The sequence below is a fragment of the Elephantulus edwardii genome, unplaced genomic scaffold (assembly GCF_000299155.1).
Source record: "Elephantulus edwardii isolate Elephantulus edwardi_28Jun2011 unplaced genomic scaffold, EleEdw1.0 scaffold00202, whole genome shotgun sequence".
NCBI classification, from domain to species: Eukaryota; Metazoa; Chordata; class Mammalia; order Macroscelidea; family Macroscelididae; genus Elephantulus; species Elephantulus edwardii.
In genome coordinates this window covers 2,164,167-2,179,280 of record NW_006399952.1, presented here as the reverse complement: position 1 = coordinate 2,179,280, position 15,114 = coordinate 2,164,167, and the positions used below count along the sequence as shown (strand labels likewise).

The 15,114-nt window shown below is 34.7% G+C and overlaps 1 protein-coding gene across 4 annotated transcripts in view; it reads left to right on the top strand.

Annotated features, from left to right (window-relative positions):
* RIMS2 (regulating synaptic membrane exocytosis 2) overlaps positions 1 to 15,114 on the top strand; it is a 629,796-nt gene that overhangs the window by 373,015 nt on the left and 241,667 nt on the right. For 2 of the 4 annotated variants that reach the window (XM_006897151.1, XM_006897148.1), the window contains exons 15-16: positions 928 to 1,041; positions 10,296 to 10,361. In XM_006897151.1, coding sequence (XP_006897213.1) covers positions 928 to 1,041; positions 10,296 to 10,361 — 180 coding nt within the window. The remainder of the gene's footprint in view (positions 1 to 927; positions 1,042 to 10,295; positions 10,362 to 15,114) is intronic. The other 2 variants (XM_006897149.1, XM_006897150.1) reach the window with 1 other exon arrangement.

Here is a 15,114-nt window from a genome sequence, read left to right as displayed (position 1 = left end):
CTTACAAGGTTTTCCAGGCTGTATCTCTGTTTGGAAGCAGACTGCTTCTTCTTCCTCCTTTAGTAGCTGGTGGGTGCAAACTAGTAACTTTTTGGTTAGCAACAGTATGCTTAACCGCAGTGCTACCAGGGTTCTATGAAGAAATAGGACTTTAAAGTATAGCAAGACCGATGAGAGCCAGAGCTCAATAGGAGCACAGCCCCACCCACCCACCCTTTTCTTCTTCTTTTTGTTTTTTTGAGTCAAGCAAAAAGTTCACTTTTGAGGTGGACACTCTCAGTATGTTCCCATCATTGTTTTAGTAGAAAACATTTGAGTTTTTCATCAAGCAGTGGACATTAGATAACTCGATTGCCATTAGAAATTTTAAAATTATGTCTTGTTTGTTATAGCAGCTTAACTCCCAATTTTATTCTGACCCTCCAGTTGAAATTTCTATCTATTTATCTAGTAGTGAGTTGTTGTTAGGTGCTGTCAAATATGACTCATAGCAATCCTATAAACAACAGATCTAAACCGTGTCCTGACCTGTGCCAGCTTCACAATTCCATTGCTGTAGTCACTTGTGTCAGTCCACCTAGAGGAGGGTCTTCCTCTCCTTTCCTGTCCCCCTTATGTTTCTAAGCATGATGTCCTTCTCCAAAGAATACCCTCTCCTAACAGCATGCCCAAAGTATATGAGACAAAGTTTACCATCCTTGTCTCCAAGGAGCATTCTGGCCGCACCCTTTCTAAGATAAATGACCTTTTGTCAGTTCATGGGATAGTCGACAGTCTTCTCCAATAGTATAGCTAAAATAATACAACAATCTTGACTTTACAGTGACATTATCCTTTTCAAAAAAACCCCTTTATTTGTAAAATCTCATTTTTAGTTTAATTTATGATATGACTCACTAAGATGTTTCATGAATTTTCCCATTTCAGGAATGTGGAACAGGGACACCGAGGGACACGTTCTTCTACTGGACATTATAATACAATTAGCCGGATGGATAGACATCGTGTCATGGATGACCATTATTCTCCAGACAGAGACAGGTAAATCTGATAAAACACTCTTCGAACCTATTGTTATTACTGCCTTCAAAAAGCGTTAACATAAAATATTTCATCTTGACTATTCCTTTATCTGAGTTTCTGAAACCACCTGTTTTCCTTTACAATGACAACATTCATTCTTATGACCATCACATCATTAAAAAAAGGCAATTTTTTTCCCTTTTGGTAAGAAAAAGTCCAAAATCATCTTGCTTCCAATTCCAGTCATTCATTAAGTAAAACCAATTAAGTTCACGCATTTGCATATCGTGTTATAATGATAAAACAAAATGTTAATTTTTCGTACCTATCCTAAATAGTTATTGTATGCCTATGCACCCTTTCATAATAAATGTAAAAGTCTTTTATATCTATTAGAGGATCAATGTGACTGTACATATAATACTACTACATGCATATCTACACATTTATCACAGTTATTAAGAACCGAGCATGGTTTCTATTTTGCCTAGACTTATGAGGAGATTTCTCCTTATGACTTGGAGTACATTCTTTGTTTTGTTTAGAAAAATTATCTGAATTTATTCTAATAAAGTGACAAACTTAGGAATATCATTCTATATCACAGTGATTTCATCCACTATTACTAATATTTCAAATAGGCAAATTGGTCAGCTCTTCTAATTCATGCTTGGCCATATGTAAGATGAATTCTCTTATGTTTCCCCAGCTATCAATTCAATTTGAAGTCAGAATTATTAGGGAAAAGAATAGAATTTACTATTTATTTAGAGACTATTACAATAAAAAGGAGGGAGCTTAGAAGTATCTGCATATGTATACTTGACCAATTGTAGATACACATTTAGAAGATTTTTAATCAACAACTTGAAGACATTGTGTTCAATATTTAGTTGTCCTGTCTAGTTCTACAGTTGTTTTCCAATGATTGGATTTTTTGTATATTTCTAAAAAAGAAATCTAAGATGTTAGTTGCCTATCACATCAAACAGACAATGACTTTTTTTGTGCTTAGTATCTATGAAAATATTAGGAGAAACTGTGGTATCCTAGTAGTAAAGAGCTGTGCTGCAATCTCAAAAGTACACAGTTCAAATCCACCAGCTACTCTAAAGGACAAAAATGAGCAGTCTCCTCTTGTATGATTAAAACTGCCTCTGAAAAACCACTGGAGGTCAGCTGTGGATCGGTTCTTCCTCTATGGTACACACACAAAAAATTAATATTGATTTAATCATTATTAATGAATTTGTTTCATTATTTTCTAGTGGCGTGCCTTTAGGATTAGTTATAGACATAGGACCTTAGAAATTGGTGTTTATCAGTTACAGTAATAGTGAAATTATGTATCTGTACAATTAGGAGTTAAAAGGTATCACATTAAGGTAGAGAAATGGTTATTTTAGTTGCCTACTGTATTCATAATTTGTTCTGTTAAGATTAATATGGGAGCTCTGGTGGCCTAATGGCAAGAAACTGCACTGTAATCCCTAAGGCATTAAATTTGAATCTACCAGCTTCTCCCTGGGAGAAGGATGGCAGTCTCCTCCTGTGAGATTAATTGCCACTGAAAACCCACTGGAGAGTCAGTGATGGGTCAGTTCCGACTCAACAGCACACGAGAACAAGATTAGTAATAGACCAGTTACAAAAAGTATGGAGTCAATAAGTGTTCCAGATGTTTGATTTGCTGTATAACACCATGATTTCTGACATCAGCTGTCTCTCCTTCATTCAGTTTCTTCACTCCTCAGTGTCCCTTCAGTTCAGAGGTTCACTGGTAGGTCTCCCAGAGACTCAGACCCATCATACAATTAATAATTGTCCGAAAGACTATTGGAGGAGTTAAAGGCTGATATTTAGTTGTGAGACTTCCTTAGCAATGGGACCATAACAACTTCAATTACATGATTATTCAAAGGTCCATGCCATTCATTATGGGGGGGGCTTGGAAGGTGATGGCAAGATAGATAAATATCTTCTTAGTAAAATGCTTCCTCAGTCATGTTTGCTTCTGAGGACTTGCAAATTTTTATAAAAAATGTTTGGCCCCTAAACTATTGCATTGCAAATATGCTGGATTATAGTGAAAAAAGACTATTTGGGAGTAGGTTATAATATCCTTCATAATAGGAATATAATCCTTGAAATGGATGGCCAGGTGAATGGCTATTTGCTTTTTCTTTTTTCGTTTAAAGTGAATTCTGAACTCAGGTCAAGATTTTAAAATGAAGTTGAATTTTCACTCTTGGAAAACCTTATTATCATAGTCACCAAGTATTCTGATTTTATACTTTCACACGTCAATCAGAAGTAATGCATTGACAGGAGTCTATTTTACTGAATGTACACTTTTTTTTTCTGTAGTATAGATATTGGGACCATATGGGCTAGAATTTGAATCTGAATTTTACCATCTTCTAGTTCTATACACTTGAAAAAATGAATGTCTCTTGACACTTGATTTCTTTATCTGCAGACCTAGACTATCAGTGCCAACCTCAGGCTTGTTTTGTGTACTGACAGTTACATAGTATGTACTCAGAAAAATGACCTTTTGCTTAACATTTTTAAAAGGATATTTTGGTTTACAAATAGTTCATACCCTAATGTGCTTATTATCAAATAAGGAGAGAAATCCATTAACTTGGGTAACTCTGAAGATCATGTAACACTTGAGTTGCACCTTGTTTGCAAAATGGGCATGTTTGTTCAGGCAAGAATAAGCGCAGAGGACAGAAACACAATACACCTGTATGTCAGGATAACCCAGTACAGAGATTTCAAGATTTGGGGACATTTTGAGAAGTTGTCTGTGAAGACAATAGTTTTACTTTAGTTCTCCTAGAGGAAAAATGATGGTATTTGACTATTTGATTTTAATTTATAGAATTTGGTTAAATTTGATCATAGAAGGAAGAAATAGACTATGTCTCTTTCTTACAGGTAATATTAAAAGAATTATGTATCAAAATTTAATTTCATCTTTGTTCTTTGAGTACCTCACTTTACTATTCATTAGTCAAAGTCTGGTTCTCCCTTGAAAAGAAAATTGCCCCTATTACAAGTAATTCCAATGTTGAGATATTAGCGAATATACTGAATTCTTATGTTAATTTTTCTTTTCCACCCACTTCATTCCAATTTTGTGCCCATTTTTCTGTGGCACATCCTATTAATGTTATAAGTAAAAGCAGGATTTTCTTTATCCTGATTATTTAGCCTTAATATAATAAATTATTCCAGTAATTTCTATTTACATAACTTACTATTAGAATATTTCTATAACTTGTTAGAGATACTCTGCAGTCTGCATTTTATGTCTATCCTAGAGGCTAATATACAGTGAGTGCCTTTAATTCATGGAAATAGTTTTAGCACATTGAGAAAACTGTATAATTAACACTGGAAGAAGATAAATTATAAAATATTTTCTGCTACGTATATAATGTATTCACTTATATATTATGAGAAAATGTTCCACTGTGGAAGGTTATGTGGAAATTCACATACTTACACTCTTTACTGTTTATCAGGCAGCCAGCCATCAAAAAGTATAAAAAATACTCATAGTTGTTTCTTTTTTTTTAGATAGTAATACAAAGAATTATTAATGATAATTTGTTGCAATCATAGCTATCTTGAGGAGGATTATTCTCCTTGCTCAAGTTTTAAAATATTTGAGGCAGATTGAATGTAATTTAGTTTATTTCTTTAACTCAGCATTACATAGAGGTTACAATGTCATTAATTTTGAAAGAAAGAGAATTAGGATTTAATGGAGAAGTGTATAATATTTTTAAGTTGTGCTAAGTAATTGTGCTAAATGAGAGAAGGAAGGATGAACAGTCTCCTCCCGTGTGGTTAACTGCCTCTGAAAACCTGCTGTAGAGTCAGTCACCTGTGGGTAGATTCCAACTCTATGGTACATAACAACAGCAAAGTGATTGTAGCAAAGGACCTTGGATGTATCTATTGACTTTGGTTAAATTTTGGAGGTCTGTAGCTTACTGAAATAATATATGCATTTTCTAGTCTTTAACAGACTATCAAGGGGATTTATGACCAAACAAATATAATAACCATAATAGAAATGTCGAGATTGACAAAGGAATTAAAATGAGGAAAGGGATTCTTAATAAAGATGATTCTTGCTTATTGTTTCCTTTGGCATTGTAGGGTCAAAATGACTTACAGACTATTCCATGAACAGTTAGAAATTAGATGAGGTTATGTTCTATGAATTTGTAAATTTTCACAAATTTGACATTTACACATATTCTATTACTGAAATGGTTCTCAGGGAAATAAATTTTTTTAAAGCAACAATTTCCAACTATTTGGCATTATTTTCATTCTTTGTGAAACAAAGTGTGCCAGTTTTATTTCTCAGTTTATTTACTTGCTTATACTACATAGGCTTATAATATGTAATTTTGGGAGCTTAGTTGTAAGTAATTTCACTGCCAACCCAAAGACACATAGTTCAAATCCACCAGCTACTCTCCAGGAGAAAGATAGGCAGTCTCGTTCATGCAATCTACATCCTCTGAAAACCACTGAGGGTCAGCTATGAGTGCGTTCTGACTTGACAACATAGAACAATAGCAATAATCTGTGATTTACATGTCTAAAAACCCCTAATTATGAGAACTATTGCTCTCTTTGGAGAAGAATCATCATGAAATTGGTGCACTTCTGATTGTTTTAGTTCAGTTTGAAAAATATTTATTGAATATATCAGCCATTGTTTACAAACTTTTCTTCTGCACAGCCTTTTTTCTGGTCTAGATATGTAGATATTTAGAAAGCAACTCTACAGAAGTTGCCCCACAGTGAAAGATGGGTAGTCACCTCTCGTACTGCATCTGAAAACCCCCTGGAGGGTCCACTGTAAGAAATGATCTTTAGGAATAACTACTAATACTGCCCTTTACCTCAGGGTAAGATGCTTTGCTTCAATCCCTAAATCATGTGGTTCAAATCCTCTGGGCTGCCACACAGGAGGAAGAACAATCTCCTCCGGTGCAATTAACCACCTCTGACCACCCACTAGTGGTTCAGCTGTGGGTCAGTTCCCACTCTAAGTACACAACAACAATATATATCAACTAGTTATAAAATAAAGGACAGAAGTATAATAGTATTATAACAGATTGGATGTAAAATGATTTCCTTGGCTCTGTGCAAAGATTCAAAGAGATATTAGATTTTGTAGGTTGAGTAGTATTTTGAAAGGCAAGAACATGGATGAGGATTCATTCCTTCAAGAGTGACTAGCTTGAACAATTTTATTGAAGTTCAGAAGGTACATGATGCATTTAATAAATATGTACATTTAAAAAAAATAGATATGTAGTTAAGCAAGCCTAAAACAAAAGCTGTGGATGGGAAGTGAATAGGGATGAAGATTGACTTTCAATTAGAATTTAATTTGCATGACATTTCAAGGAATTGGTACCTATATTTTTAAAACAGCGAGCTACTTGAAGGTTTTCAGCCAGGTACCTCCTATACAATCTTAGTATTATTTAGAAAAATGCTTCTACAAACAGGATGCAGACTGGATTAGGAAAGGGCAGGATGGAGATCTGAAGCTCCAGAGAGCGAGCAGACATTTGTTCCAGTCGGTCTGGTCAATCATTTGATGGCTCATTGTAGGGGAATGGAAGGAGAAAGGGAAAGAGGGGGACACCTGGGTTATTTAGAAATCAAAATCATCAAAGATGATTAATCGGCTGATTATAGAAAATAAGACAGATGGAGTTCAAGAAAATGCTAAGATTTCTAAGCAGGGTTTATTAGATAAACATTTAAGTCATTAGCTGAATTTTAAATACATGAAATTACACGCATGTATTAAAGACTTATATTTGAACTAGAAGGGACGTGCAAAATCCCATTGCTGTCAAATTAGCACCAACGTAGTGACTCTAAGATAGAACTTGCCTAGATGATGCCAAAGGCTGTAATATTTACAGAAACTGAGAACCTCATTTTTTCTCTTATGGAGAAGCTAGTTGGTTCGAACCACTGACCTAGATGTGCTGCTATGGCTCCTGAGGGGATCTTAGGGATATGTTGCACTCAAATTCTGAAGAATTTTGTAAGAAAGTGCTCTTATAGGTTTAAACGTCTCACTCTTTTATCAGAAGTCATTTTTATTTTGCTCAGTTCCTCTGTATTATGTCTACATGAAATTTGTTTGAGAAAACACGGTGATCTTCAGCTACCAAAGAAGTGTTTAGATGCACTGCCCTAGTATTCCCCTTTCACACATACAACACCACAGGTCCAAACAACCACTGCCTTGTGGAAGGCCTCAGCTTAGTGTGTGTTATTATGAAGTGTCTGTATGGTGTTCAAGCAGCTGTGTAGAGTACTCAGTAAACAGCTGGAAATAGCTGACCTACCGAGGAGAAAAATCAAGGCTAAAGGAAAGCGATCATTTGGCTATAAAACAAATACTCCTATTCAGGAAAAGAATGACTTAGAATATAAAGGAGGTTGAGGTTGACTCTTGGGAAGCTACTGCCTCTATAAATACAAATGAAAACTCAAACTCATTGCCATTAAGTCAGAACCAACTCATAGCTGACCCTCCAGCTGGTTTCTGAGGCTGTAAATTGCAGAAGAGATTGCCAATCTTTATTTTTCAAAAAGCTGATTATTGATTTGAACTGTCAAGAAACTTGACCTTTGGGTTAGCAGTGCAACTGCCATAGATACAGAAAGGAGAGCTAGTAAATGAAACATTAGCAGTCAGATACATAAAAGATTGGGCTCTATGTGTAATCAGAGTTTTGAATTAAACCCTCAAGCTTGAAAACTATTCCTGTTATGGAAAGGCACTCCTAGTGTCAGTCTGTGTGTAAGAATAAGGCAATATAAGAGAGTTATTATGAGAACTAAATGAACAGTGCAGCCAGAAATTCAAACAGAATCTTTGGCACAAAGCAGGTGTTAAATAATTTCTGTTTTAAAAGCTGTAGAAAAAGTATTTCAGAAACTAAGAGAGGAAACTCTTTAAGAAAGAGAGGTTAGAAGTCAACCTTTAATATCTTAGCTAAGTCTAGCATGATAAAGATAAGGACAAAACTAAAGGAGTCTGTGAAACTCGATAGCGTTCACTTGATAGTCAAGAGAATTCCAGACAGAGGTAGAAGTCAAATGAGTTCCCTCTCAGCAGGATTAAGAAGTGAGGCGGTGGTAGCAAGAATTGTACATGGATATTTTAGAGGGTTTTTTTTTATGAAAGTTGATCAAAGTTCCCCCTTCTTGAGGGGAAGGCAAGCAGGACAAAGTTGTCATTTTAAGGGTAAAGAAGGGGAATACAAGAGAATAATGAATGACACGAGGTGATATGGAGTAAAGCAAAGTTGCACTGGATGTAGGATTACAAACTGAGTTACTTCACCCTTTTTAATACATCAGAGTAGCTACTTGTTTTGTCCTATGCATACATGTTGCTGATAGCCATCGAGTCCTGTACAAATTCATAGCGACTATACAAAAAAAAGACCTAATTCCTTTCCATAACTATCATCATTTCTCAAAGTTCATAGAGTTTCCAGAATCATGTGGTTTAGGAAGTAGATGCCACTCCTGCTTCCAAACCCGTTTTACAACTAGGAGCTCCACCAAACACTGACCACATTGGGAAGCCATTCTGATATTTGATTCCCCAATGGTACAAGGTTCAGCATCACAGCAACCTAGGCTATTTCATATTGCACATTGACAAAAAAGTGATGTAAAAAATGGAAGAGTGTTCCTCCAGATTTAACAGCACCAGTTTCATTTAGCAGTGGTTAAATGTTGTCAAGTTAAATATGACTGAGAGTGAGTTTTGCACAAAGGACCTGAATTCTGTTCTATAACTAACATCATTTTTGTACAGAACTCTGTTCTATAACTACCATCATTCCTGTACATTTACAGAGATAGGTAACTTTTTAGAGTTTAGAGAATTTGTAGAGTTTCCAGAGACATCTAGTTTAGGAAGTGGACGCCACTCCTGCTTGCCAGCATAAACCAGTCTGGAAGCTCATCCAAACACTGTACATAACGGGTAATTGTTATGGTGTTTGACAAAATTATGGAACAGTGTGCAGCATAACAGCAACACCAAGTTGTTCAGTTCAGCAGATGGACAAAAGATTGCTGTGTCATTCAAGGAATAGTCACTCAAAAATTAATAAATTTGGCCCAGGACATACTTGTGAAAAAATAATGAATTAAGCAGTATATTAACAATCATGGTCCAGTAGTATGTAAAGTAAGGGCATGGCAAGAGGGATGATTCACATCCTAGGCTGGAGGCAGTGAGATGGCACGTTTTTTTCACATTTGATCTTGGAATATTGAATCCACACAAAGAAAAACCTGGGATAAGGGGTGAGGGAGCTATTATATTTACCTAGTGTTTAAAGTTGGAAGTGTGAAAATGAGTTTGAGGTTGGTTTTTATTTTGTTTCTGAAATTATTATTATTAATTATTTTAATTTTGGGTCCTTCACAGTTTTAATAAAATGGAAACTTTTCAATTTGCATAAATACAGTGTAATAAAAATATACATTAAGCACTATAAAAGAAGAAAATCAGCTATCAATGGGGAAGGTCTCTGCCCTGCATGACGGATCGTGTTAGTCATGAGGCATAAAATGCCACAGAGTTGATAGACTGTAATGTAATACAATGAAAAAAATAAGTGGCATCTAGTAGAATTAATAACATTTAAAAAGTAGTTATGAATTTTAAATAGTTTGCTCTTTATCAAATGGAATTTTGAAAGCTTATTGTATTAATTTTTATTGTTAATAATAAAAAGACTTATTTCATAACATTTCTAACTAGAAGTACTGGAATTTACCTCTTGTATTATTTCTTTCTTAAACTTCTTGGTTATTCTGCTGTTTTTCCTCCTCTCTCATTCTGTCATAATACCAGTAAAGATTCTCGATTCTATGACATTTTCTAGATGATGCTGAAAATGTTTGAAAAGATTTTGTTTTGCAGTATGATTTTTTAAAAAAATCTCAGTTGATTACACTTTTATATTGTGTAATTCTTACATTAGAACATGTTAGCGCTTAGCCTGATCATGTGATAATGAATACTGTGAGGAGGAGACAAGCGTTTCAGTAACAGTTTTTCTTTGCTTTGCTGACTACCTGCTTATCTATTTTGAATCTTGCTTTTTAAAGTTAACTCTACCTTTTTCATTTCTTTCCTGAATCTCATTTCTATTCTTGTTTCTGCCACGCTACAGTCATTTTCTTACTCTACCTCGCTCCAGAAACAGGCAGAGCATTGAGCACCATCAAAGGGATGGCAGGTATATTTTCCTTACAATTGAGTCTGTTCGTGGAGCTGCATGTGCCTGTCTACCGCTGTGGTGAAATAATCCATTGATATTTGTTTTATATATATGGATATATGTCAATGTATACATATATATAAATAAAGCATAGAAATATTATCCATATAAAATAGTAGGGAATAAATCTCCCATAAGCACTTCCATTGTAAAAAGAATGTCAAAAATTCAACTCTTCTTAGATGAGCTAGTGCCGTCCGTGGAGATTAGTTTACCCAAGTATTCATGAACTCTTGATTGTCTAGAAAGATGAATAGGAGCAGTCTTTTAAAATTAACTGTGGTTCATTTCCACCACCATCAGCGATTACATCCTTTGACAACTACACAACAGTGTATAACGTGTACTTCCGTGTAGTCTAAGTACCCCCTCGCCCAGCAGGGAAGTCAACCAGCGAAGTGCTCAGGTTGTAATTACTGCACTGCCATTACTGCGTCAAGAAGGACTGTAACTTACTTCTTGGCCATAATTGACCCTGAATTTTGGAGAGTCTTGGATTTGTGGAGAATTTATTATTTATTTCTATCTTACTCTTCCTCATCCCAAAATGAGAATTTCTGTTGAATCATAGATAGCACAACTCTAATACCCCGAGGAAATAGATTTTATATGAGAGGGAATCACTTACCTGACAATAAAGAAGGGGAAAGTGTCTGGAAAGAAAATAAAGATCTCTTAAAGTCCATAGAAAGCTCTGGTGGCCTAGTGGTGAGAAGCTGTGCTATAGTCCTGAAGGTTCACAGTTTGAATCCACCAGTTGCTCTACAGGAGAAGGCTGGGCCGTTGCCTCTCATGCAATTATTTGCCTCTGAAAAGCTGCTGGAGAGTCAGCTATGGGTTGGTTCTCTCTCACCAGCAAGCAACAAGATAGTCCATTATAATATCAAAGCCATATGTAGGTTTAAGGATTTTAACCAGTTAAGTGACAACATATTGTAGCTTTCAGGGGGCAGAGAACAAAAACGGCAGTGGTGACGTGGGGGTAGACTCAGGGTAGACTGGAAAAGCATGTGCCCTTCTCACTCACTCTGACTACTTTCAAAGTGCTCTGGAGTTTCTGCAACCTCCTTTATCGTTCATCAGTGTAGCTAATGGATGATTGGTAATGAAAGAGTTTAGGGGGAAAAATCTTTGAGAACTAATTATTTGAGTTCTCCAGATTGAATTAATGGATAAATATGGAAGCAGGTCTAAAAAATAACATCAACAATAAGCCTATAATATTCTATGTTCTGTGATGTCTTTCAGTAAATATGATTGATATACAGACCTTCCAGTTTAATTACTTCGCTGTTGGTTTTGCTATATCTTATTCTTCTGCATTTTATGAAACTCATTATTTATTTTACTTCAGACTTACATAATTATTTTGTGTTTTGTCTTTTATGCTTATTCTTGCTGTCTGTTTTATTCAGATGCTCTTTAATTTTTTTTTTTTTTGGATGATTAAGCCTTCAGTTTTTGAGTGTGTGAAAAAACATTTAAATAATTATGTCTTGATGACTGGCTTTTCTTAGGGTCATAAAGGCCTCTTTACTGATTAGAAGTTTATTATTTTATCTCCTCATGTCATTGTAAATGAAAACTATGTACCATATTAACCTTTTGTTTTATTTTGGATTTTGCCTTAAAAACTAAACCAGGGCCATTGCCATTGAATCTGACCTTGTTAGGACAGATTACAATTACCTGTAGGGTTTCTAAGGTTGTAAAGATTCTTCTGCAGAGCAGATTTACTGCCAACCTTTTGTTTAACAGCTGAGTGTTTTAACCACAGCTTTACCAGAGCTCACTTTCTTGGTATAAAACTAGAAATACTAAAATTCACCATTAAGTCATAATCAATTCATAGCTAATCCTCCAGCAGATTTTCTGAGACTGTAAATCACATGGAAAGAGATTGTTCATTTTTATTCTGCAGAACAGCTGGTGGATTTGAACCAGCAGCAAGACATAGTCTTTGGATTAGCAGTGCACCTGCCAACAGACTATGCCATTAGAACACTCTTGATATAAAGACTGCTTCCTTTGTTCATTGGCTCTGTTACCAATAAATAACTGGTTCACTTTGTTTATTCTTTCAGTTCACCAACGTAGATAGGATCAGTTCTTAATCAACTCTTAAACTGGTTAACAATTTCATATACTTACCCCAATTTTCAATCTCAGCCGTTTAGGCTAAATTTGAAGAAGGCATTTCAGAGTTATCTTTTATTCCAGTATTTGAGTTGTGGCTAGGAAACAAATGATTGTTAATATTTTATAGTAATATAAAATAAAAGTCCATTTCAGAAAAATTATTGAATATCTTACGGTAAGAATTGGTATTACATAATATTGTGTCTCTCATGTTTACTCTCTCCTAGTCAATTTGGGCAGGTTTTTATAAGAATAAAATTCTTTCATTATTTTAAAGCATAATACCTTTAATAATCATGGTTTGGGTATATATAGAAGAATGTTTTAAGTTACTATGTACTGATAAAATAATAGACAGCCATGGATTTATTACCACAAATGAGAGAACTACAGCATCTGATTACCCACTGTGCATCTGCTTGTATACTCATGCATCTTGTGCATAATGAATTCTAGCTTGAATTTTCAATTTAATAGTCTCTCCCTTTTCTTTTGCATAAATTATTTTTATCATTTATATTTTCATACTCTTGACTTTCCATTTCATTCAGTACCCTTGTACTCTATCCAATCTAAAACTGACAATTATTGAAGAAATGAAAGCTTATCTGAAGAGCTATTCGTTGTCTTGTATTTTTCCTCCATTAATTTCTGTGTGCATCTATTAATATATATATCCTGTTTCTTTGTATCTAATGCCACTAAGCAAATTCACCTTTTACCCTCCCATCTATGTTATTGTCATCCTTTAATCTTTTGGTTATTTATTTACTGCATATTTTAGCACCAACATTAATCTTTTTCATTCCATTTTCTACTGCCAGCTTCAGTAAAGTAAATATTAATATGAATAATCTATTTTATCACCTACTCGTTTCTTTCACTACCTCAAATCCTGTGAAACTAACCTCAACTTTTGCTCCATCCATTCCTTCTCATGATCATACTCTGAATCTTAGTGTCGTTTGAAATTGTTTCACTGCTGAGATCTCAGTATAGGCACCACACTTTTGGATTAGAAGCATTTCTTTCTAAATAATTCATTAAGTTCATTTTACTTCTCATTTATTCCATTGGAGAACTCCACTCTCTTAAATAATTCCCTATTGTTGTAGTCTCCCCTTTTCTATACCTTCTTGTGAGTTCAGAGGTTGAACTCATTCTTAGAAATATCCTTACTTCATTGCTCAGTTGCTCTTTTAACTATTGATCAGAATTCCAAATCAATTTCTCTTTCATTTAAAAAATGTTTAACTCATTCAATCAAATTATTCATAATTTATGTTTCTGAATTAAAATAATTAGAAACCAGAGAAACGTGGCCTCTTCATTGAAGGTTGTGGGGCTAAAAAGAAAAATAATATCTTCAACTTTTAAGTGTCTAGCTTCCCAATTCAATGTCCGAGGAATCATATGTAGTCATGGTCTGGATATTTGCTCTTTAGGATTTTATATATGTGTTAATATCTGAAAGTGGGCCATTGTCTGGCTTTATGTTCTCTTTAAACTTTATTAATCGAATGAAAGTAGTAAATTCAACACGGCATTCTTATTCTGAGTAGTCCATCAAAAGCATTTAGGTCTATACTTACTAGTTTTAAGAAGATTGTTAGATAAAAAATGACTGCAATCTCTGTGGAAATGAATAATGGAGACTTTAAAATGTTTACTAAACATTTTAAATAAAACTTCAGAAAATAAATATTAGTTCACATTAGGAATCAAAACCAGATTAAATATAAGAAAAATTATTATTGATGATAACAGCACAAATGAGGTTAGAACCATACATTTTCAGTGGTGTTAATTTGTGTGTCTGTGTATGTATGTGTTTCTTAACTTATACTCAACAGTCTACATGTGGTAGCAGAGACATTAAACTGAACAGCTAGTATTAGAATGAGAAATGTTTGATTACAAGGAAATTTGAAGGTCATAGTATTAGATGGTTCACATCATCATTCTTGGAGTCTAAGGTGGTAAGATAAAAAAGGCCAAAATAGAAAAGAATTTCATTGGATTTTTATTTTGAAAGTTCATTGTTTTTCTCCAGATGAGGAGAGTAGATGCAGAAAAAGGTTAGCATCACTGAAGTTATTTAAATTTAGGTGTTGAGAGTCTTGAGCAGTTTTATTTATGTACATTTAAATCTCCTCTCATTACTATAGGAATTAGAACAAAGAATATGGCAGATAAGCAATTCTCATAGTTACCATTAACTGTGGAAGAGTGATTGGACATTATACAGTTATTAGCAACCTGCATAAATAAAATATGTTGCAACTTAGCAGTGCCTCATTGTAATAAGCACTTTGCACATTATGGTGGATGAATAAGAGGTGAAAAGATCTGTAAGAAGCAAATCTCACTTCCTAGACCCATAGTTCATGAGGTATTGGGTGGAAGGAGAAGTCTCTGCCAATGAGGATGATGCTGGAAGCTTCAAGGTTGAGCTGATTATTGTTATATAAGGTAGGAATATGGTGGGCTCTGGTGGCATAGTCCGTATAGAGTTCCACAACTAACACAAAGGCCACATTTCTTGAAAGATTGGAATCCAGCAGCAACTCTG